General features: G+C 39.2%; 1 protein-coding gene across 1 annotated transcript in view; it reads right to left on the minus strand.

Moving 5' to 3' along the window:
- The window catches only part of LOC117392448 (apolipoprotein B-100-like), a 32004-nt gene extending 9751 nt beyond the window's left edge, over window positions 1–22253 (minus strand). The window contains exons 1-20 of the mRNA XM_033990529.2: window positions 22012–22253; window positions 20105–20137; window positions 19907–20019; window positions 18786–18931; window positions 16293–16434; window positions 13892–14041; window positions 13673–13797; window positions 12973–13058; window positions 10871–11306; window positions 9248–9365; window positions 8592–8738; window positions 8000–8211; window positions 6670–6862; window positions 6369–6542; window positions 5243–5449; window positions 4858–5019; window positions 3416–3621; window positions 2738–2902; window positions 2103–2236; window positions 820–1021 (exon numbers count right to left, since the gene is read on the minus strand). Of these exons, the coding sequence (XP_033846420.1) occupies window positions 820–1021; window positions 2103–2236; window positions 2738–2902; window positions 3416–3621; window positions 4858–5019; window positions 5243–5449; window positions 6369–6542; window positions 6670–6862; window positions 8000–8211; window positions 8592–8738; window positions 9248–9365; window positions 10871–11306; window positions 12973–13058; window positions 13673–13797; window positions 13892–14041; window positions 16293–16434; window positions 18786–18931; window positions 19907–20019; window positions 20105–20137; window positions 22012–22075 (3215 nt within the window). The 5' untranslated portion in view covers window positions 22076–22253. The remainder of the gene's footprint in view (window positions 1–819; window positions 1022–2102; window positions 2237–2737; window positions 2903–3415; window positions 3622–4857; window positions 5020–5242; window positions 5450–6368; window positions 6543–6669; window positions 6863–7999; window positions 8212–8591; window positions 8739–9247; window positions 9366–10870; window positions 11307–12972; window positions 13059–13672; window positions 13798–13891; window positions 14042–16292; window positions 16435–18785; window positions 18932–19906; window positions 20020–20104; window positions 20138–22011) is intronic.
- Between the last annotated feature and the right edge of the window lie 622 nt (window positions 22254–22875).

Here is a 22875-nt window from a genome sequence, read left to right on the forward strand (position 1 = left end):
TCAAAAACATAGTGGAGTTGTGTTTGTTTCATTCACACATGTTTGAGTAACACTTTATTATTAGTTTGTCTACATCTCCAAAGCTCAAAATCCTCTGTTCCACCTTGTGATGTCAAAATGGTAGTTTTCACATTAACAGCTCATTTTACCTTTTGTTCAATAGAGATTGGCAACTCCAAGACTGTAATTTCCAAGTGGTTCTAATGAAGATTAAGGATGGGACAATAAACAATAACATTGCTTACAGAGCTAAAAAGGGTAGAACCATAATGTGGGACTTTTAAAAAATAGTCTTGTCCTGAGCTCCAAATTTCAGTTGACGACTCTGCTCATCCATAATATTCTCTGCTAAATCATAGTTGTTCTCACTAACAAAGTACAATACTATAACATAATTATTCATATCCATAACATTTCTAAACTGTCAGCAGCTCTAATAATTATTGTGTTTTAATTGTTAATCACAATTATTTTGGCCTTATTAATTGTCACACCAAATTTGTCCTATGACTAGTGAAGATATATGGAGTTTAAAAACACAGTGGAGCACTTCCTGTATCACCACATGATGACATCACAAGGTGGAACAGTGTTTTCAGTTTTAGAGAAGAAGCCTAAATATGCAGGTTTGTGTGTTAAACATGTGTGAATGAAACAAAACACAACTCCAGGTCTGTTTGTGATGAGGAAACAACATTATAACAGAGATCCGAAAATACTGTAACATAGGCTCTTTAAGCAGTCCATGGTGGTCATGGTCATGATTATTGTGGTGAATCACAGTTGTATCATAGTTGTAGTGTGAGTGTGCAGACTGACTTGACACGGGTAGTGACGGAGACCAGTCGCTCTTTCTGCATGGAGACGTCCAGAGTGAGGGCTTTTTCGCCTGAGCTGCTCTCGGTCATTCCCAGGCTCAGTCCGGTCTCAAAGTTAAAGTCTGGCATCCGCAGCTGGGAGGTTAGAAGGTTCTTGTTCCTGTTGTACTTCATCAGGAGAGTGGCCTCAGAGGACTTGCCATCTGAGCACAACATGGACCTGTTTGACTTTTTGTGTAATGCAATAGTCTAAAATAAAATGGTCTTACTGTAAACTATACACTGCAAATAACTGAGCTTGTGTTTGTTCTATAGTTCTGACACCAATGGATCATTATGTTATACTATCGACATTTTAAATTGCAATCTAATGTTATGTAAAAAAAATAAATAAATACTTCATTGACAAAAATATTGAAATTTTGAAAATGAATAACTACCTTGAAGCAATAATTTTAAAAAAATCTATACATTTTATATATCTTATAAAATCTTATATTCACAATTTTGTCGCATGTATTGGAGCAAACTGTTTCTTGCCCGAGTACAGATGTATTGTGTAAGCGCCTTACGATGTCAAAATAAGTCCGCTGTGTGCTGTGTGCTGTCTGCATCTAATTATAAAGCATTTTATTATTCAATTATCGGGAAATGCACGGTTAGCATGCTAGTTGTTTTCAGATTTACTGTCACAGCAACGTAAGGTAATGGAGGAATAACACGGGACCACTACTTTTTAAGACAAAAACAAGTAAACAACCAAAAATATGTGATATCAAAAGTTATAGCACAACTGATACTTTGCAGTGAAATCACTCTGGGGGACGTCTACATGTAGGCCTACCTTTATTAGTGGAATATTCAGGAGTTACCATAATGACACAATGTACACATTAGCAAACACTGTTCAAAAAGTTTTAAGATAAGACACAATGAGTTTAAACAGAACATTTTCATTTTCCTGTGATCAATCTGAGTGTTCATGGTCCTATTTAGGTGTTTGATTTTACACAAAAAGGTGAGAGCGAATCACTGAAAAACTGTTGGTTAATGCTTGTGAGTGTAATGTTATGTGTGAGACAATTGTGTAACAGCAGAAATCTTTGCACTTGTTCCAACCAAGTTAGCTCTTTCTGGTGAGATTGTGTTAAAATAAAATTCAGATTAAAGTCTAATTTGAGTAATAGAGCTTCAGACAGAACAGTGCTTCAGTTAGCTTCACACCCCCAGAGAATGGTGATGACATCAGCTGCAAAGTATCAATAGACAGAGCATGTCCCTTACCGCCCTCCACTACCAGGGCCACATTGACTGCGTCCACTTTATGGCGGCCATCTTTGCCTTCACTCAGGAGGTTGTAGCTGATGGTGGCAGTGTATTCTACAGCTTCGCCCACAGGTATGATGTCCAGCATGTAGCTAATGAGGCAAAAACAACACATCCAAATCTAATACATATATTTACAATGACTGAGAACATTACACCTATTTAAACAAACACTTTAAAGTAGATCTATTGTACTTGTGTCTCTCTGTTATAATCTGAGACCCCCGTGGATCATTATGTTTGTCCACTGAAAACGTGGTGGTGCCCAATGGGAACTGACATCACCACAAACGTCATCACAACAAAGAGCTGTGCAGCTGTCGGCGCCCCCTATGGATAGCTGCACATTACATTATCGAGCAACGGATTTTTTTTTTTCATTTGTACCAAACTAACCAAGCGACGCAGCCGAATCCTACACATATCACTGATTAAGAAAATAAAACTGGAGAATGAATTTACTATAGAGCAGTAGGTGAGAGCTGGTGGCGGTGAAAACAGGGGTTAATTGGCAATATGGCGTGTTAAAAGTAAACGATTCAAGATTCTTCTATCGCTACAAATTGAAACAAATGATGCATCAGTGTCCTCACCGTGCAGCTCCGTTCAGGGGCAAGTATGGACGGTCGTCTCCGCTGTATGCTCCGGACACAGCGTAGCACAGCTTCATCCCCGGCAACTGGGTGGAGCAGTCCAACCCTGAGTACGTGGGCAGGATCACAGAAGCTTTGCCCAGACCGATGATCTTTACGTCATTTCTGAAACAGACGACACATTTTGTATAAGAGAAAGAGACGACATTTTGAACAATACCCAGAGGAAGTAGAGTAGCCAAGCAATGTACTGAAGGAAGAGTAACATTACTTCAAAATAATATTACTCAAGTATAATTACTCAGTAGTGGTCCAAGAAATGACTCAAGTAAGAATTTATAAAAGTATTACTCAAAGCAAAGCAAGTTCTTGAAATTTGAAGGACAACATTAAATAATGCACCAAATCTGGTATTTTCAAGGGATAAGACTGAGCCAAACTAAAGCTTTTGTCACTTGTAGACTTACTCACAGTGCGAAGAGTAACTACAACTTTTACTCGAGTTACTTCAATAAAAATACTACTCAAGCAGGTGTAAAAGTATGCTGCTAGAGAAGTACAATTTCTGTAAAAAGTTCCTCAATTAAATGTAACTGAGTAGTATCCACCTCTGGTAATGCCAAATGCAAACCAAGCAAACATCTACTCTCAGAATACAAAGCAAAAGTACACACTTACTTGACGTGAAGGAGCTTGATGTTGTTTTTGGGCGCGGGCATGGACAGTTTGATCTGGTTCTTCTCCATGGAGATCCTGGCGTTGAAGGAGCTCTCATGGAACAGCTCGGTGGTCATCTCCAGGGAAGATCTCACCATCTCAGGCATGTGCACACCCATCTGTGTCATGAACTCCAGTCCGGCAGAAGGCTTGAATGACAGCTCCATCTGTCACAGCAACGAGATGGGAAATCAGTTTGTAGAAGAAGAACAGTGCAATACACTGGAAGGAATAAGAGTTAGAGTTGATAAGGGGCAGATATTATAAGCTTTTGCTTCTTTCTGTGCCCTTTCATTCATCTATTATAATTGTACAAAAGCTGAAATACTGTATGCAGATATGCTGCATTGATTTGTTTTGTTTTAATGAATGAAATAAATATAAAAAGAAAAGAAAGAAAGAGAAGAAAGGAGCAGATATAAATAGTAAAAATAATATTACATTAAAAGGACCATATTTTACTATTTTCTGATGTATCTTACAATGTTGTGTCCTCATCACAAACAGACCTGGAGTTGCGTTTGTTTCATTCACACCTGTTTAACACACAAACCCTGCATATTTCTTCTCTCAGACAGAAAACACTCTGGTCCACCTTGTGATATCATCATGTGGAAATACAGGAAGTGCTCCACTGTGTTTTTAAACCCCATACACCTTCACTAGAATCATTTGGATAATTTCAGCCCTGGAGTTGTCAATCTCTACTAAACAAAGGGAAAAGGAGCTGTTAACTTGAAAACTACCACTTCTTGACATCACAAGGTGGAAAAGAGCATTTTGAGCTTTGGAGATGTAACAGACTAATAATAAAGTGTTACTCAAACATGTGTGAATGAAACAAAACACAACTCCAGGTCTGTTTTTGAGGAGGGAACAGCATTATAACATGGCTTAAAGCTCACATGAGTCAGTTTTTTGTCATGCAGGACCTTTAAGAGGACAAAATGGGACCTTTTGGAATAGTTTTAGAATGTTCTTGATCTACATCAGAATTAATATAGGACCACATGGTAATACTGAAGAAACTATTATCATATTCTTTCAGAAATCTGTATCGCTTATTGAGCTGTTGACCAAGTATTTAAATTGGGTTTGAAATGATAGTATTGAGTCTCTTCTACTGCAGCCTGTCCAAATGAAACAGGCCTCCCTAAAGTACAGATCTATAAACAGAGAGGGGTAGTACTCAATTTTAAATAAATTGTACTTTTCAGAGTATTTTTCCACCAGCATACTTCTACTCCTACTTGAGTAACATTTTTATTGAAGTAACAGTACTCTTACTTGAGTAAAAAAGCAGTGATCCATGAAATAACTCAAGTGAGAGCAAAAAAACTGTGAATGGCCCACAAGAAATAGGTGTCTCCAAAGTATAAATCTATAACCCTGGCCATACGTACCATTTTGGGGTCAAAGGTGACTTTCCCCTTGGCGCCCGGGGTGAAGGTACCAGTCAGGTGAAAGCTCAGGGGCAGACCAGAAGCAGTGGGCATCGTGAACTTGTTGTCCATGAACATGTAATGGGCGAACAGCTCATTGTCTCCATTCAGGAAGCTCTGAATCTGTTGAGAAAAACAGAGCACTCTTACAATGTATTCGATGTGGGTAGTAAACAAATGCCCATGTTAGCAATCACTACCAAAAAGTATTAAGATGGCCTGAAAACTCAAACTCAAAATGGAATTAGCATCACACCCCCAGAGAATGTTGGTGACTTCAGTTGCAAATTATCCATAGAAATTATCGTGACAGGCCTACTACATTCACCCTGATGTGTCCACGCACCTCCTGCCTTGGAAGAAGGTAGGCAAACATCTCGGTGTATGTGAGGAGGGTCCTGGCCATTGACTCCAGCTCGTTGGTCTTGATGTAGCCCAGCTCAGTGCCCATGAGGCGGAGATAGGCCGTGGCGTCGGGCATCTCGGAGCTCTGGAGGTCCTTCAGCAGCTTGTTGAAGTTACGCACGATTTCTCTGATTAGATCCTCAGATACCTGCAAACGAGAGGATACAGAGAGGTTTAGGGAAAGAATGTGTTAAAGGTCTGTATTACACACAACTGACTCATGTGAGCTTTAAGCCATGTTCTAATGCTGTTCCCTCCTCAAAAACAGACCTGAAGTTGTGTTTTGTTTCATTCACATGTTTGAGTAATACATTATTATTAGTCTGTCTACATGTCCAAAGCTCAAAATGCTCTTTTCCACCCTGTGATGTCATCAAGTGGGGGTTTTCAAGCTAACTTCAAGGCCTGAAATCATCCAAATTTATTTAATGAAGGTGTTTGGAGTTGAAAAACACTTTTTGTATTACCACATGACATCACAAGGTGGAACAGAGTGTTTTCAGTTTGTGAAGAAAAACTCAGCCTAAATATGCAGGGTTTGTGTGTAAAATGAAACAAAACACAGCTCCAGGTCGTGATGAGGAAACAACATTAGAACAGAGATCAGAAAACAGCATAATTCAGGCTTGAGGTCATATTATAATGGCAAAACCGTATGATTTAAATTTCCATGTTTAAAAATGACCAAAATTGTGCAGATTTGCTACATGGAAATCTGAAATATGGATAGAGCCAGATTTAAATTTCTTAATTAATTTTGTTGACATATTACTTTGGAACATACTCTATAGAAATAGATGCATTTTATGAGTCAGGTTTGTGGATGCCCACTCACAGTAAAGACACATGTTTTTAGTGCAATGAAACAACCAAAATGTAAATAACATGCTTTTATTTTAGTATATTTTCTGGCAAAAAAGTTACATATTGTATCTTTAAGTAAAGTGGATCTTCATTTTTTGTAGTTAGAACTTGAATAAAACATCAAACATGTCTTCTTACTGTGACTGGGCTTTGTCTTTGTCAGACAGCAAGCAAAAACCACAAATGGCAACTTCCACACATACCTTTTGATCCTGGACTTTGAACGGTGCGGTCCACTTGCTGAGCACCTCCCTGATCTTAGGGGGCATCTTGTCCTCGCTCCAGTACAGAGCTTTGGAGATGGTGTCGGGGAAAAAGCCGTTCTTCCCAAACAGAGCGTCCACTGTGGGCTCCAGACCTTTGCCTTCCATGCCCAACTACACAGTGAACATATAACAGGTGACAATGTACCTTAAATCCCCATTTCTGTTCAAAGATGGAGTTTATTTCATAGCAATAATATTTATTCTCAAACCACTGATTTAAACTCATGCATGTGTGTACCTCAAAGATGTCCATCTTGAATCCAAAGGCCTCCAGCGTGGTCTCCAGCAGGGCCTCTCGGGGCAGCTGGCTGTTGGGGTCAAAGATGAGGTTTCCTTGGACACCGGGCAGCCTGAAGTTACGGGACTCGGGTGCGAATAGACCTTGAGGGGCCTCAGCGTCCTGCATGACCTGCTCCAACTTGGATCTCAACCTAAAGCATAAATACTGCACTGAAAATCATGGTTTCAGCTGGACAAGAGAAACATCAGAAAGCAAGCACAGATCCAGGTCAAATGAATAAACAGAGATTTGATTAGAGTGGTGAAAGCTAGTATCAAAACTAGATACTCATTTGAACAAGTATCAGTACTAAAAAAGTCACATGACAGATATGAACCTTTCCTGAATATCTTTAGAATGATCTTGAGCTGTATCAGAGCATGTCGTCTCTTCACAATTAAAGTTTCTGTTTGACATTCTTGTTCTTACAGTAAACACTATATCAGAATTGTTTAGGGTTTTGTGCTTTTTTGAGGATTTTATGAAGAAAAATAGATGCAATTTTGAAGATTTACTTGGCATTATAAGGTTCTATATGCCTGAACCAATCAGAACACAGCATATATGTAAACTGACCAATCAGTCAACTGCTTTGCAACACTGCTGTTCCATCCTTTACAGAGGACAGCATTTTTGGTATAAAAGGGACATTTCAGAACAAATTTCAGATACATTTTTTATGTATTTTGAGTGATTAGAAATGGCAAACATAAAATTAAAGGAAAGAAGAAGTTGAAGCTTGCTAACTAACTAAAGAAGAAGTTTCAAGTCTAGGAAATAGAAAATTTAAAAAAAGGAAATAAACAGAGATAATTTCAAATCCTAGAACAATAAAGCTACCCTATTGGCTTGTTTCTTTTGTTTGCTTTGGGTTTGAAGATGCAACTAAAGGAAACAAAGAGGGCTGAATGTAGGTCCATTAAAGCTGAAACTGTAAACAATAGCTGTTTACAGTTTCAGTGTACTTAGCGGCTCCCTTCAGACAGATATAAGGCAGTGTCCAGCAGTAATCTGACCAGAACTGAAGAAGCGGCTTTGATGAGCAGCCAAACGTCTTCACTCCTCCTCCTTTTTGTCCAATTGACAAATTTTTCTTTTGGCTTTTATGATGGACCAAAGCTGGACAACTGAGGGATTACACCGACCTCTTTGAGTAACATTTTTTAGTATCGATACTTGTTCAAAAGAGTATCTAGTTTCGATCCATATTTTTGACAATCTTGTTCCTTGGTATGGAAATCGTTTTTGAAATGTTCTCGTGTTGAACAGTGTCATCACTAGTACTTACTCTTGCAGTGTCTGGTCTTCTGAGGTGAGGATGTTGTACACGTGAGAGACGATGAAGGCCTTGACCTGGGCGTTCTGCTCCTTCTCCAACAGCCTCTTCACCATCTCCAAGTCGCTGTCCTCGTAGCTCCTCATCAGCATCAGGTAGGCAGCCAGGCGCTTCTGCACAGCACCCTTGGGATACTGGCTCACCCGCTGCAGGTTAGAGCGCACCTGGGACGGACAAGGCATGGTCTGTGTCATGTACTTTTCCATAGGTTCAGGTTCAGAGATTACATCAGCTGAGAGTTCTACATCTTTGTCGGATTATTTTCAGTTGTGATGGAAAACTCCAAATCAAAACTATGATAAATATTTAGCACAGGTACTATCCCACCAAACCAAGGAAAGCTAATAATAATAATAATAATAATAATAATAATAATAATAATAATAATAATAATAATAATAATAATAATAATAATAATAATAATAATAATAAAGGGTTATGTTTTTTGTTTTTGATGAGGTAACAGCATTATAACACGGCTTAAAGCTCACAAGAGTCCATTTTGTGTGATATAAGAGCTTTAAACGGTTCCCAGTCGGCGTACCTCGTCTGTGATCTTCATGCGTCTAAAGGCCTGGATGGCGGCCAGCTGCACGGACAAAGTGGTGGCTGGTTGTCTCATGCACTTGAGCAGAGTCCCTTTAATGGACGGGTCAACTACCTCCAGAACAGCTCCCATGTTTCCAATAACCTGAGGAAAAAATGAGGAAAAGTACTTTACAAACTGCAGTATAACAAGTACTTCAAAACTGAATCGAAAGTATAATAGAAGTTATTATTAGAGTTGTCAAACGGAAAATCAGATACTAATCGATACTAAAACTACTATTGATTAGTACTGAAGTACTCATTAGAGCCGGTATCAATACTAAAAAAGTCACATTCACAGGACAGAAATGAAAAAAAGTTTTAAGATAGTCTGAAAAAGTCAAGAAAAAATACAAAATGAATTGACTGTTGGCTAATGCTAGCTAGTTTTTGACTGTAATTGCACGTGTGAGAGACTTGTTTAACAGCACAAATCAGCTCACCTGATGTCGTTCCAGCTAAGTTCTCAGTTCTTTATGGTCACATTGTGGTAAAATAAAGGTCAGATTAAAGTGTGCAGAGCCCCAGACAGAGGAGTGCCTATAGTTAGCATCACATCCCCAGGAAATGTTGATGACATCAGCTGCAAAGCATCAGAAAACAGTTGCTTACCCTGAGTGTGAGGAAGGTGAGCTCCTTGTCTCCAGAACAGTCTGCTCCGAGGATGGACATGAAGAACTCACTGACTGCAGCCACTTCAGGCACTTCATAACCTTCAGCAGTGGCCAGTCTGCAAAACACCACATTGAAATACATGTTCTTAATAAAAAATGTGGTAAACTGTCAAATGCAGATGTCTAAGTTTGGATTTTGGTTATTTTTGACAAGTTTATTGCTATGGCAACAATCCTAATTTATCATTTTCAAGTCCACGGATAATGAGAATGTTATAATTTGATGGTGACACAGTGTTCTCCAGCCCGGTTTAAACTCAACAGTCGTTAAGTGTTATGTGTTAAGCTGACTGAATGTTTACAGTTTACTTTTACATCTTCTGTTAAAAAGAGATTGCAGTCGTTTAAAGCTAACTTGTTTATAAGTGTGACGGAAAGTGTTCGAGTTTGAGGCTAGCAGTGTGTCCTCAGTGATTTAGCTAAAACTATGGTAGCACAATGTGAATAATTTAATCTCACTCAATCATAAGTGTAAGAGTATAAATGTCACTTACTGCCTACGGACTGTTTCATCTTTAAACTGTTTTTTGAAAAGTGGAGTCTCTACATTCTCTCTGTACATTTATGGTTATACAACAAAGTCTAATTTGCAGCATAGTATAATTTGGTGATGCTAATATACAGTCCAGTTTATTTTAGACTGTGAGGGACTATTTTAGACTAAGACTGGTCACCATAGTCTTCTGTTTTAACGGGAAACACTGAGCTAGGCTAGGCTAAGTTAGCGTTAGCATTGAGCAGGAGTGAGTGAGATATACACATTGGTAATCCTGTGTTATACAATAGGTTATTACTACATTATTTACATATTTGTTGGTTGGACGTGGACGTCACATCATGTGGTTGTTTTCAGATTGTAGTGGGATAACGTCATACTCCCAGACGGAGCAAGAGACAGATTTTCTTGTTAATTATTGTACTTTGCCATGAAATAACTAAAAGGTAAATCCACACATTTTATCAACGTTATTTTTAGCCCCTCCCAATCCGTATTATAGAGACAATATTATGCTATTTAGTTATTTTCCTCATCACAAACACACCTGGAGTTGTGTTTTGTTTCATTCACACATGTTTAACACACAAACCCTGCAGATTTATGCTGAGTTCTTCCCTCAAACAGAAAACACCCTGTTCCACCTTGTGATGTCATCATGTGGTGATACAGGAAGTGCTCCATTGTGTGTTTAAACTCCATATATCTTCACTAATATTTGCATAATTTCTGCCTTGGAGTTGCCAATCTCTGCTGAAGAAAAGTAAAAGGTAGCTAACATGAAAACTACCACTTCATGACATCACAAGGTGGAACAGAGCATGTTGAGGTTTGGAGATGTAGACGGACTAATAATAAAGTGTTACTCAAACATGTGTGAATGAAACAAAACACAACTCCAGGTCTGTTTATGAGGAGGAAACAGCATTAGAACATGACCTAAAGCTCACAGGGGTCCATTCTGCGTATTATAGGACCTTTATCGTATGTTTCTAAAAGGTTATTGCCTCTTGTTTAATAACTGTGTGAAGTTGTTGGTTGGAGTAACAACTTGCTATTACTCACTTCACAGCGACGTTTCCCAGGGCGTACATGACGGCTTTGCTCTGCTTGTACTTGGCCATCTCCAGCAGGTCAGCGAGCAGTTGGCGTGAGGGGTTGGGCAGCATCCCCAGGCCCATGACCACGGCGTCCATGGGGTAGGGCTTTAGCACCTTCAGCAGGGCGCTCAGGCACTCCGGGGTCCCACACTGCAGCAGAGCCTGGACGGTCACTCTCTCGGACAGTTCGAACATCTCCACAGCAACGTCGCGTGCGGTGTCAGCCCTCAGACCGCGGAGCTCCAACACCAGGCGGCGGAAGAGGGGGGCGCGCGTCTCGTCTTTATTCAGGTCTCTGAGGGACAGCAGGACTCTCAGGAGGTCCAAGGAAGCGTCTTTGGTCTGCACCAGGGACTTGTCTTCCACTGGCTCCATGTGCAAGCTGCGCAACTTCATATCATCTGCAGAGAGAATGAGGACAAATCTGAGTCACGTTTGGAAAGATTTATTCAACTAAAAAGACTATTTTCCGATCTATGTTTTAATATTGTTTCCTCATCACAACCAGACCTGGAGTTGTTCTTCTGTCAAACACTCTGTTCCACCTTGTGATGTCATCATGTGGTAATACATAAAGTGCTCCACTGTGTTTTTAAACTCCCTACACCTTCACACACTTTATGATTTGAGCTCTGGAATTACCAATCTTTACTGGACAAAAAGTAAAACGTCGCTGTTAACTTGAAAACTACCACTTCACGACATCACAAGGTGGAACAGAGCATTTTGAGCTTTGGAGATGTTACAGACTAATAATAAAGGGTTACTCGAACATGTGTGAATGAAACAAAACACAACTTCAGGTCCGTTTTTGAGGAAGTAACAGCATTATAACATGACTTAAAGCTCACATGGGTCAATTTCACATAATATAGGACCTTTAAAGTGGAACTACACTAGATACATTTTTTTTGCTCTCAAACCGTTTACATGGTGTCTTAATAGCATTTTCGACTGTTCCTAATCCATTTTGGCAAATTCAGTGCAAACCAAGTACATTCGCAGCTTTCTGGTCAAAAACAGTGCCACTGCAATTTCAAGTACTATGTGACATCACCCATGACTGCCCTGATTAAATCCAGGTGTTTCTGATTACAAACATCTGGCTGCAGAGAGGAGTTTAAAGTGTGGATATCTGTTAGACAATCACACTGTTCCTCATACCTCCAGACTCCGCTCCCCTTTAATCCTCCAGGCCCCGCCCAGTTTAACAGCTCTGTTTGAAACGTAGTTGTAGGCGGAGTTTACAGATATAAACAGATACATTTAACAGCTATATTTGTCTTGTAGCTGAGTTAGGAGGTACTTTGAGAGTGAGATGAAGCTCGTGGGGTAGAACCACTGATTTAACTGTGCGTTTTAGTGTCATCTGGTGGCGTTAAAGTTAACTGCACCTTCTCTTGCTTTTGAAAATACAAGGAGGAAGAGAGAATGCCTGTTTTAAAGGTGCACTGCGTAACTATGTCAGTGTTTATTTCTTTGGCATGTTACCTACCATATGGTTTTAAATGTAGCCACGCCAAGTTACGGTATGTGTCAGATCTGTCGAGAGGCCTCAATCACAGTAGAATGTATGATTTTCAAGAAATTTTTGAGCATATTTGAGTAAATATTATAAGGAGATGGCTGCTTTGTAGATTGTTTATTTTTTGCTGCTTCTTTGTTTTGTAAACTATATTATTTACAATGACAGTATGTAACTTTCTGGAGATAGAAAGTCAACTGCATGATTCGATGGAAATACAACTTTATAACCAAACTTCAGAATATTCTCCATGGAGATAAATACATTTTGTACCATATTGTGAAAAATTACAGTCAAACAAACAACATTTCCATGGAAACAAGTAGGAAGAGGCCATTTTCCAGGCCAAATAAGAGTCAGGTTTGTGGAGATGCAAGGGCGCTCACAAGAAGAACACATGTCTTTCATCATTTCTTAGTGCAATAAAAACATCCATAATGAAAAAAACTATGGCTTTAATAGTGATGTTCCAGATTGTCTTGTATTAAACCCTAATAACACAAGTTCATATATTTTATAAACTATCGTGATAAAATACATACCATAAGAGAAGACTCTGTCGTTGATCTTGGACACGTCCCTCAGGCTCATAGAGGTGTGCACCTCAGTCGAGACGCCATATTTGTTTCTGTCAAAAATACATTAAAATAATTCAAATCCAATTCACGTGGATATGACAGCTTGTCATGTTTTTCTAAATATGACTTGGTTTGGTGGGATAGAACTAGACTAGTCACAAAAAGAAATGTAGAATTTTGCTACAGAGAAGAGGTTTAAATGATGCAAAAATAATTAAATTAAATCATTTTTAAATAGACTGTTTCATTAAAAGACATGAGCTGCAACAAGTAAACAGCTGAATGTACCAATAATTATCCATAAAAGAGACTTATTCACCCATCCACAACTTAAATCCTGTCATATTAAGACAGAAACTCCAAAAGTCTCCACTTTTGCAAAGAAAAAGTAATATTAAGCCCCGAAATATCTTGTTCCAGCTTTCATATGGGCTGTGGCCAATATTTATCATAGTTTTACATCAGTTAAGTGGCAGTTTGTGGGAAAAGTACAAAAATACAGGAGGTTGTGGTGAGTTGCAGTCCTTGGCCCTTTTAGTTTATGGTTGCTAGGTAACAGTTATGCAATTAACTCTACATGTGTCACATCTGCTGCCTGTGTCCAACCAGGAAGTAACATTATAAACTTAAAAAACTGTGAAAGACATGGTGGGATGTGGCTTACTGGTGGGAGAAGGGGAGGAAGAGGTGTGTCTCGGTGCAGGAGGCTGTGCTCATGTGCCTCTTCTGGGTGTCAAAGGTGAAGTCACAGATCTGCTCAGCGCTGATCAGTTTAGACAGAGGAGAGTTCTGAGGAGACAATGATGACTTTAACACTATGCTCAATATGAGTGTAAATAAGTGACTAAACCAGGACTAAACCAGGACTAAACCAGTGTCTTACCATGCCGGAGATGAGGGCCAGGGGGCTGGTGTGCTGCTTGTGGACGAGCCCCTCACAGGAGCCCAGGTCTCTGCGCATGGTCACCTGAGACGTGCTCTCGTCTCTGTACTTCTCCGTCACCTCTGAGGAGCACTGTCCATGGACTGTGGGCTACAACACAACACGAGCCATTAGATTCACCTTCTGACACTTAAAGAGGAGGTATTTTACTTCTATGAGATATTAACTGCTAACACATAACATATTTAAATAAATGTTGAGGAGGAACAACTATAACACGGTGAAAAGCTCTGAAAAGAATAGGTTTGATTTAAGATTCTGTATCTAGAAGCCTTCAGTCACCATATTTCAACCTCTAGTAGGTAACCGACCTTTAACCTTTATTAACACCCAAATTGTACGTTGCTGATTTGACTACAATCATCTTGACCCAGCTACTTTCATAAAGTACTTGCACTGCAGTATTAGTGGGGTATGAGTTGTCCTGAGAGGAGCTGATGCAGTCCTCAGATAAAGTTATCATCAGGGACTTTGCTCTGCCATGTTGGAGTCTGTGAGGCCACACACACTGACGGGCGGTGTGTGTGTGTGCATGTGTGTGCTTGTGTGTGTGCCTGTGTGCTTTATCTATGACTCCCCTGCACAAACACGCTAATCTGTTCTGACCCTATGTGATTGATTGGCAAGTTCGCAGAAAAATACAGTCATAAACAACAAGGGAGCGAGTCACTCTAGGACAAAGAATACAGACATGCAATGTTGTTTTTTTCATGTCTATACTTATACAAAAGTACAAATATAAACAAGGCCTAAACTAGGACTACACCAGGTCTTAACTAAGCCTGAACCAGGTCTAAACTAGGACTAATCCAGGTGAAAACAAGGACTAAACCAGGTCCAAACCGGGACAAAACCAGGTCTACACTAGGACTAAACTAGGTCTAAACTAAGCCTAAACCAGGTCTAAACTAGGACTAAACCAGGTCTAAACCAAGACTAAACCAGGTGAAAACGAGGACTAAACCAGGTCAAAACTTGGACTAAACCAGGTCTAAACTAGGACTAAACTAGGTCTAAACTAAAACTAAACCAGGTCTAAACTAGGACTAAACCAGGTCTAAACTAAGACTAAACCAGGTGAAAACGAGGACTATACCAGGTCAAAACTTGGACTAAACAAGGTCTAAACCAGGACTAAACCAGGTCAAAACTTGGACTAAACCAGGTCTAAACTAGAACTAAACCAGGTCTAAACCAGGACCAAACCAGGTCTTATTCAGTGGTGGATGAACTACTCAATTTGTTACTTAAGTAAAAGTACAGATACAGAGATAAAAATATCTGCTAAGGTAAAAGTATTTAAGTACCCATTTAAATATGTATTTTAAGAGTAAAAGGTAAAAGTATTTCAGATAAATGACAATTTGTTAAAGTGTTAAATACAGTGATACTGAGTTAAATATTATACATATTTTGGTCAACAGGAACAATACAAATTGATTATTATTATATTTTTTTTTAAATTAATTTTGTGTATTTATTTTTGTTTTACTCAAAGCTGAACTTGAACTCAAAAACCTTAGTCAGGATATTTCCACGAACATGGTAAAAATAACCTCTCAAATCATATTAAAAATACTTTTTACTTTTCAGTCCTGTTCAAAAATGTAGTGCAGTAGAAAGTACAGATACTGCTCTCAAATGTAGTGAGGTAAATGTAAAAAGTATCCATCCAAAAATTCTATTTATGCTCAGTACTTTGCTACTTGTACTTTGTTATCTTCCACGGCTGGGTTCAATCAGGACAAAACTAGAACAAAACTAGATCTGATTAAAAGCTAACCCCCCATCCTTGGGCGTGTACCCAAATGACAATTCATGTATTTGAGCTGAATGTGTCCCAGTACAAATCTCTTGAGGTCAAAATAAGTCTGCTCTGTACTGTCTGCATCTAATTATAAAGCGTTCTATTGTCTGATAATGAGGACGTGTAATCTTTACCATTACACAAGACTCCACTCTCGGTCTCTGAAGTTGTGTAAACTCATCACAGTGAATATTTAGGACGCTCTCAATACATAAGGAATAAATGAGGAATAACTCTGGACCACTGCAAACTGCTTAAAATTCTACTTCACATTTTTAAAGCTGACCTATTCTGCAAAATCGGCTTCTGAGAGCTTTTGTTATAGTTGTTTCCTTCTCCTTTGCCCTCTTGAAGTTATTTTTGGAGTGATTCGTGCATGTTTGAGCAATTTTTAATAGCTTATTCTCAAGATGTTATTTTTCCAATCAGCCCCTGCTTTCGGATTCGTTTGCTTTAATACTGCAGCCCTAAATGTCTGTTATGTTGCGTCGCGCCCCTCCCTTTGAGAATCTCTGCCAAGCGTCGGGCCCTTACCAGCTGCAGCGTGGCGGTCTCCTCTCTGGGGGGCACCATCAGAGCCGACACGATGCCTCTCTTGATGTTCAGGATGAGGGTGGAGTCGTCCTCTGGGTACAGGTTCACGCCGGCATCAGACACCTGGAACATCAGCGGGTTCCTGGTAACACACAAACACGCACACAGTTACACCCAGAGACTGTTTATGATCCAAATGACACAAGGTTTATTCATGTTTTATTACTGTGTGGCCTTAATAATATTAGCAAGTACAAATACTCACGTAGGCTGTATAAATGATTTTGCTGAGCTCTTGCTAGTGACTAAAAATGGTCAAATAAACTGCCACTAGGCCCGACACGATCACACAGTGCGATAAGTGTGAAGTGCAAACAAAAACCCTAAAGCAGATTTATACCAAAAAAAAAAAAAAAAAAAAAAATCCAAAATACCCCAAAAAATCTACAATATTATTAAAAAAACATGAACAAAGCAGAATGCAAGACTTCGGTAATTAGTCAGTATCTATAATGAGACATAGAAGTTATTTATTGAACCTTTTACAGCTCAAGTCTGATCATATTACCAAAAATAACCAAATATTTCCCACTAGTGCAAAGAAATGTACACACAATACAAGTTTTTACCCCAAAATAAACAAAAAACTGTTCCTTCTATCAGGTATTGTACGATAAGTTGATATAGTTATTATTGTGGCTTGTCTCCATGGAGATTTTGTTGCTTTGCCTGGAACGTTCCACAATCTGACATTAAATTCATGTGGCGCCACCAGACCAAGTTGGTTGTACGTTTTTTTTGAAAGCACAAGTCATTTCAATTATTCAAGACAGTTAAGGTTAATGCCAAACTGTGGAACATTTAGGGCAAAGTGAGTCCGCTGATTGCTGGATTAGAAAATTGTGGAGCCAAATGAGGCATTAGGAACTGATTCCTGTCTGCCGCTTTACGTTATGTCACTGTAAACGTCACCACAACAAGTAGAGATGGACCGATATCTGTACTTTTAGCAGATTGATTGTCAGCCATAAATCTCCAGCACAGACCGATATTTTGTTTTGGCCAGTTTGCATAAAGAGTACACACAAAGCTTTATTTGAAAACTTAAATGTGAAGAAATAACAGCTCAAAATATGACTACACAGCTCTGCCATGTATTTGTGCTAAAACATGTTTGTCAATGAGTTTGTAGTAAATTTAAAAGACAGAATTTGAGGAGAATAGTCAAAATCAGCCCTACATATCGGCCCAAACATGTCAGTCCAAAGATATCGGTGCAAAGATATCGGTCCAAACATAACGGCTGAGCTTATTGGCTATCGGTTTCTCTGGATTCTACACAATCGGTACCAGCATCGGCCATGAAAACACTCATATTAGTCAATCTCTAAAACAAAGCACCACCTGCTGTTGGCCTCTCCTATCAATAGCTGCACATCACACTAGCAAGCAGCGGATTTTTTTTTTCATTTGTACCAAAATCACTACGCAACACTGTCAAATCCTAACGTCCTGCTCACTGGCCTCTCCAAACAAGCCTTAAGACAGAACAGTACATCCAGAACACTGCTGCTCGGGTCCTGACTAGAACCAGGAAGTACTTCACACGTGTACTGTGTTCAGGTCTCTGGCTCCTGTGGCTCAGAGAATAGACTTTAAATCAGCTCTGTGTAAACAAGTCTCTCCATGGACCAGCACCAAAGAACATCTCCCACATGTTAGAGCCACATGAACCATCTCACACTCTGAAGACTAAACCAGGACTAAACCAGGACTAAACCAGGACTAAGTCAGGACTAAATCAGGACTAAATCAGGACTAAACCAGGACTAAATCAGGACTAAACCAGGACTAAACCAGGACTAAACCAGGACTAAACCAGGACTAAACCAGGACTAAACCAGGACTAAACCAGGACTAAACATGAGGAATCAGTGTTTCAGTTTTCTGCTGCTAAAACCTGGAACAATCTTCATAAAGATGTGAGACAGGCCTCTACTTTGACAATGTTTAAATCCAGGCTCAAACGGTTCTGTTTAGCTGTGGATACGACTGAAAGGGTATTATTCTGCACTCTTCTGCTTTAATGTTAATTTTATTATTTTATTATTTGTGATTATTTATGTTTTGATCTGTTGTATTGTGATTTTAATGTCTTATTCTGTAAAGCACTTTGATTTACCTTGTGTATGAATTGTGCTGTACAAATAAACTTGCCTTGCTTTACGTGTATCACTGATTAAGAAAATAAAATTGTAAAAGGATGTGAATACGTCGCAGTGGGCATGTACCAGTGGCAGTGAAAACAACTATAACAGGTCTCCTTTAAGTGCCAAAAGGATATGAGATGATTAGGGGCTTTGTTTGTTTGTTTTATTTGCATTCACCATAGACCATCATCGTTCTGTGGATCTGAGCAGCAGTTTGGAACATTCCCTGACTGAGCTTTTTGTTGTACTTTGATGCTATTCTATCCAAACACATGTGGCTTACTTGGACATCTCCTCGCTGAAGACCTCGGCTCCAGGCGCAGGCACGTAGATGGCGTTTCCACTGGAGTCCACATCAGAGATCTCCATGAGGGAACAGTCTGTGGTCCTCAGGATGAAGGCGCAGGTCCTGGGTACGTCCATCTCCACCTGCACCACAGTAAATATTATGGTCAGAGATAGAGATCAGTCAGGTCGGACTCTCCGCTGTGTCTGGAGGTCACCAGAGTTTGGCATGGGAAAACAAAACATTCAAAACTTTCAAAACATTCTGTTCCAGAGGCAAAACAGGGCTGAACCAGCTGGGGTTAATAATTAATTGTGATTTGTTTTAAAGTAGAGTGAGATAATAAATAATGTTTGCAAGTACTGCTTCAACAGTAAAAGTAAAAAGTATGCAAGAAAAACTAGAACTTGTAGTTTTTCACACGTTAGGATTTTAGATACGTATTTTACACAAAACTTGACTAAAAGTGTAAAAGTGAATTGCGTCGTTTTAAAGTGCAATCTGCATATTCTCTGAGCTCTGTCCAGTCAGAGCACAGGATGTAGTCAGCTGGTTTGCGGCGAATTTAGAGCCGAGCTCTATATTTGTAATTGTAATTCCAGCAACCAAAGAGCCAATCAGGGTCAAGGGTGTTGAAGATAACGCCCCTTCCTGCCAACATCACTGGTTTAGCAGGGAGCGGGCGCTTAGCAACGCTGTCAATCAAACCTGTTGCTAACAGGAATGACCTCGGGGAAAGAAAGCACCTGATTTGTCACAATAAAGACACAATAGTGAAATCAAAACACCAGGATCATTTAGAGTGGGATCATACGAACATTTAAGACCAAAATGACGAGTCTGACAGCAGCAGTTACGGAGAGAGGGGTGACAGTTTTTCAAAGTAAAGTGAATTGGAGCCAGAGTCAATGGAGCCAGAAGTGCGCCATGATCACTTCGGCTATGTCCATTTATATAAACAGTCTATGGTTGGGACTTGTACAGGACTCAGTAACTTACATGATCTAAAATGTAACTAATTAAAATCACATGGCTTAAGTTATTCTCAATTACAAGTGTTACAGGTTTAAAAATGTGAACTGCTCCCAATATGAGTCAACATGAGTATTTGCACTTACTTTGCAGGTGACTTTAGGTCCAGTCTTCTGGTCGCTGGCTCCTTTCACCATGTTGACCGCTGAAGCTTCGTAGTCGTACACGTAGCGTCTGAAGTTCTTGAATCGCCGGGCCACTGGGAATGTTCGGAAAAGAGAATCAGATTAGAATTATTGTCCAAAATGAATTATACAAGCAACGTAAAGGATAAAGACACTCACAGCGGCATGTCTCGTCTGGACTCCCTGCGTCTTCTACAAGAGAGAGACACATGTGAGACAAATACAGAGGACAGTACTCAGATAGTACATTTACTCAGTTACATTTACTTAAGAAACTTTTTAAACTAATTTTACTTTTCATAGTACTTTTCTAGCAGCATAAGTAATGTTTTTGGAGCACTACTTTGTACTTATACTTGAGTAATACTGTTTTGTAGTAACGTTAATCTTACTTGAGTATAATCCTTGTCTACTCAACCTTCCTCTGCTAAAAGTAATACATATGTGATACATGGCTCAAAATGTAACCTGCTCAATTACAAGTACAAGTTCTGCTGCCAAAATTGTACTTAAGTAAAAGTAAAATGTACACATCAAAAATAGCCTACTACACAGAGAAGTAGTTACTTTTTAACACAATTCAGAAGCATTTTAGACACTCTTATACACAACGTGACCAATCAGAAAGTGTAATATTGAATTTAGTCATTAACAAAACACAATCTGTATATTATCAGAGCTCAGAGAATATGAGGATTGTAGTACAGAAAGGAGCAGAGACAGACGTGGGTAACGATGGACTTTTATGATTCCAAATGTAACTAATTACAGTTAAATAGCTAGAATTTTAATCAACTACAAGATCGGGTTTAAAAATGTACTGAAAAAACACAAAAAAGTACAGGAAAACTCAACTTAATTACACTAAAGTGAGCATTTGTACTTTACTTTACTTTGCATTACTTTATACCCCTGCCTATGGGAAATATTGTCTACTCAAATGATTTTCTTACAAAGCCAAAAACCTAAAGAAAATGCAAGAATCATGGTCTATATGCAGTATTATTTATTAATTTATTTTTTATTTTTATTATTTTTATTTTTTTATTTATTTTTTATTAAAGTGAGTGTTGTACTTGTTTGGGCAGTAGTCAGGGGTAGAGCTAGCGTCTCAACAAGGTGATTAGATTTGTGATTTATTTTTTAATAATATACAATCCTGTCCAAAGTTCACATTTTAAACACGTCCAGAAGAATTGACAAGAAGACTGAAATCTGAACTGACAAACTAACACAAGAGTCACATTTCAGAACATTTTTGTGCAGAGCTAAACTACAGGGTTAGACGTTTGTGTGCAGGATAAAACAGGAGATTGTTTTATTTATGGGGGGAAATTACAGTCTTTATGATTTGTCAATTGCTCCCATTCAAATTGTGATTTTGATTTGATTGTGATTCATGTTTCATCTCAATTAAAAATGCTCAGCCTGGCGCCCGACAATAATTCTTAAGGTTATTAAAGATCCTATATTACGCAAAACTGACTCGTGTGATGTTCTAATACTGTAACCTCCTCAAAAACAGACCTGGAATTGTGTTTTGTTTCATTCACACATGTTTGAGTAACACTTTATGATTAGTCTGTTACATCTCCAAACCTCAAAATGCTCTGTTCCACCTTATGATGTCATGAAGTGGTCGTTTTCAAGTTAACATCTTCCTTTTACCTTTTATTCAGTCGAGATTGACAGTTCCAGCTCTGAAATGATCCAAATGATTCTAGTGAAGGTGTATGGAGTTTAAAAACACAGTGGAGCACTTCCTGTATTACCACATGATGACATCACAAGGTGGAACAGAGTGTTTTCAGTTTGGGAGAAAAACTCTGTCTAAATTTGCAGGGTTTGTGTGTTAAACATGTGTGAATGAAACAAAACACAACTCTAGGTCTGTTTGTGATGAGGAAACTACATTAGGTCAGAAAATAGTGTGATATGGGCCCTTTAACTAATCATATAATAAAAAATGCATATAATTATTTGGCTTGAGCACAAAGGAATGAAGCCGTTAGAGATGCAAAATATCCATTAGTTTGTCCATGAATCTCAGACTGGGCTGTACTCACGGGCGAGCGCGCAGGAGCCCAGCAGCAGCAGCAGGCAGAGCTTTGTTCCCGCCACACGCGTCATGTTGGCGGCTTGTAGCTCCGTAAGCTCCGGGAGGTCACGGGCGATCGGTCGGAGTTTTCCTCGGGTCTGAAGCTGACTGTCTTGGGCCTTTTATACCTCCAGGCGTGGTGCTTCTTAGGAGATGACTTGAGATTAGGCTGCGGGGACGTGTGAGTGTGTCCAGCCAGTTCCAAAGTCTGCGCAATGGTGCGTGTGGCAGGCCAAAGTGCGCGTTTCACAAACCCAGAGCACAGCAAAGGAGAAGAGGGAGGAGAGACAGAGCTGATTTAAACGCATTTCATTTTAGTGGAATAGTAATTGCTGATAAAATGATTGGAATTGGATAGGCTGACCATGTTAAAGGGCCCATATTAAACTGTTTTCTATGTTATAAAGTTGTTTCCTCGTCACAAACAGACCTGGAGTTGTGTTTTGTTTCATTCACACAAAATCATTTAGATGAGTTCAGCCCTTGAATTGTCTATCTCTACTGAACTAAAGGTAAAAGGAGCTGTTTCGTGACATCACAAGGTGGAACAGAGCATTTTGAGCTTTAGAAAGTGTTACTCAAACATGTGTGAATGTGTCTTGCCTCAGTACAGATATGTTGTCTAAGGTGAGGTCAAAATAAGTCCTTTGTGTTCTGTCTGATCTCATTATTTACCAGCCCAGTCCAGTCCCTTCCACATTCTGATCCAAACTTGAGACACTTCAGCCACATTTGCTCATTTATATGATGTGTTTCTCAAATGCAGAAAATATCTCCTTTCAAAATTCTCAACATTCTGAACAAAACATAACTTCTTTTACCTAAATAAGAC

This window comes from Periophthalmus magnuspinnatus, chromosome 24 (genome assembly GCF_009829125.3).
Source record: "Periophthalmus magnuspinnatus isolate fPerMag1 chromosome 24, fPerMag1.2.pri, whole genome shotgun sequence".
Classification (NCBI taxonomy): domain Eukaryota; kingdom Metazoa; phylum Chordata; class Actinopteri; order Gobiiformes; family Gobiidae; genus Periophthalmus; species Periophthalmus magnuspinnatus.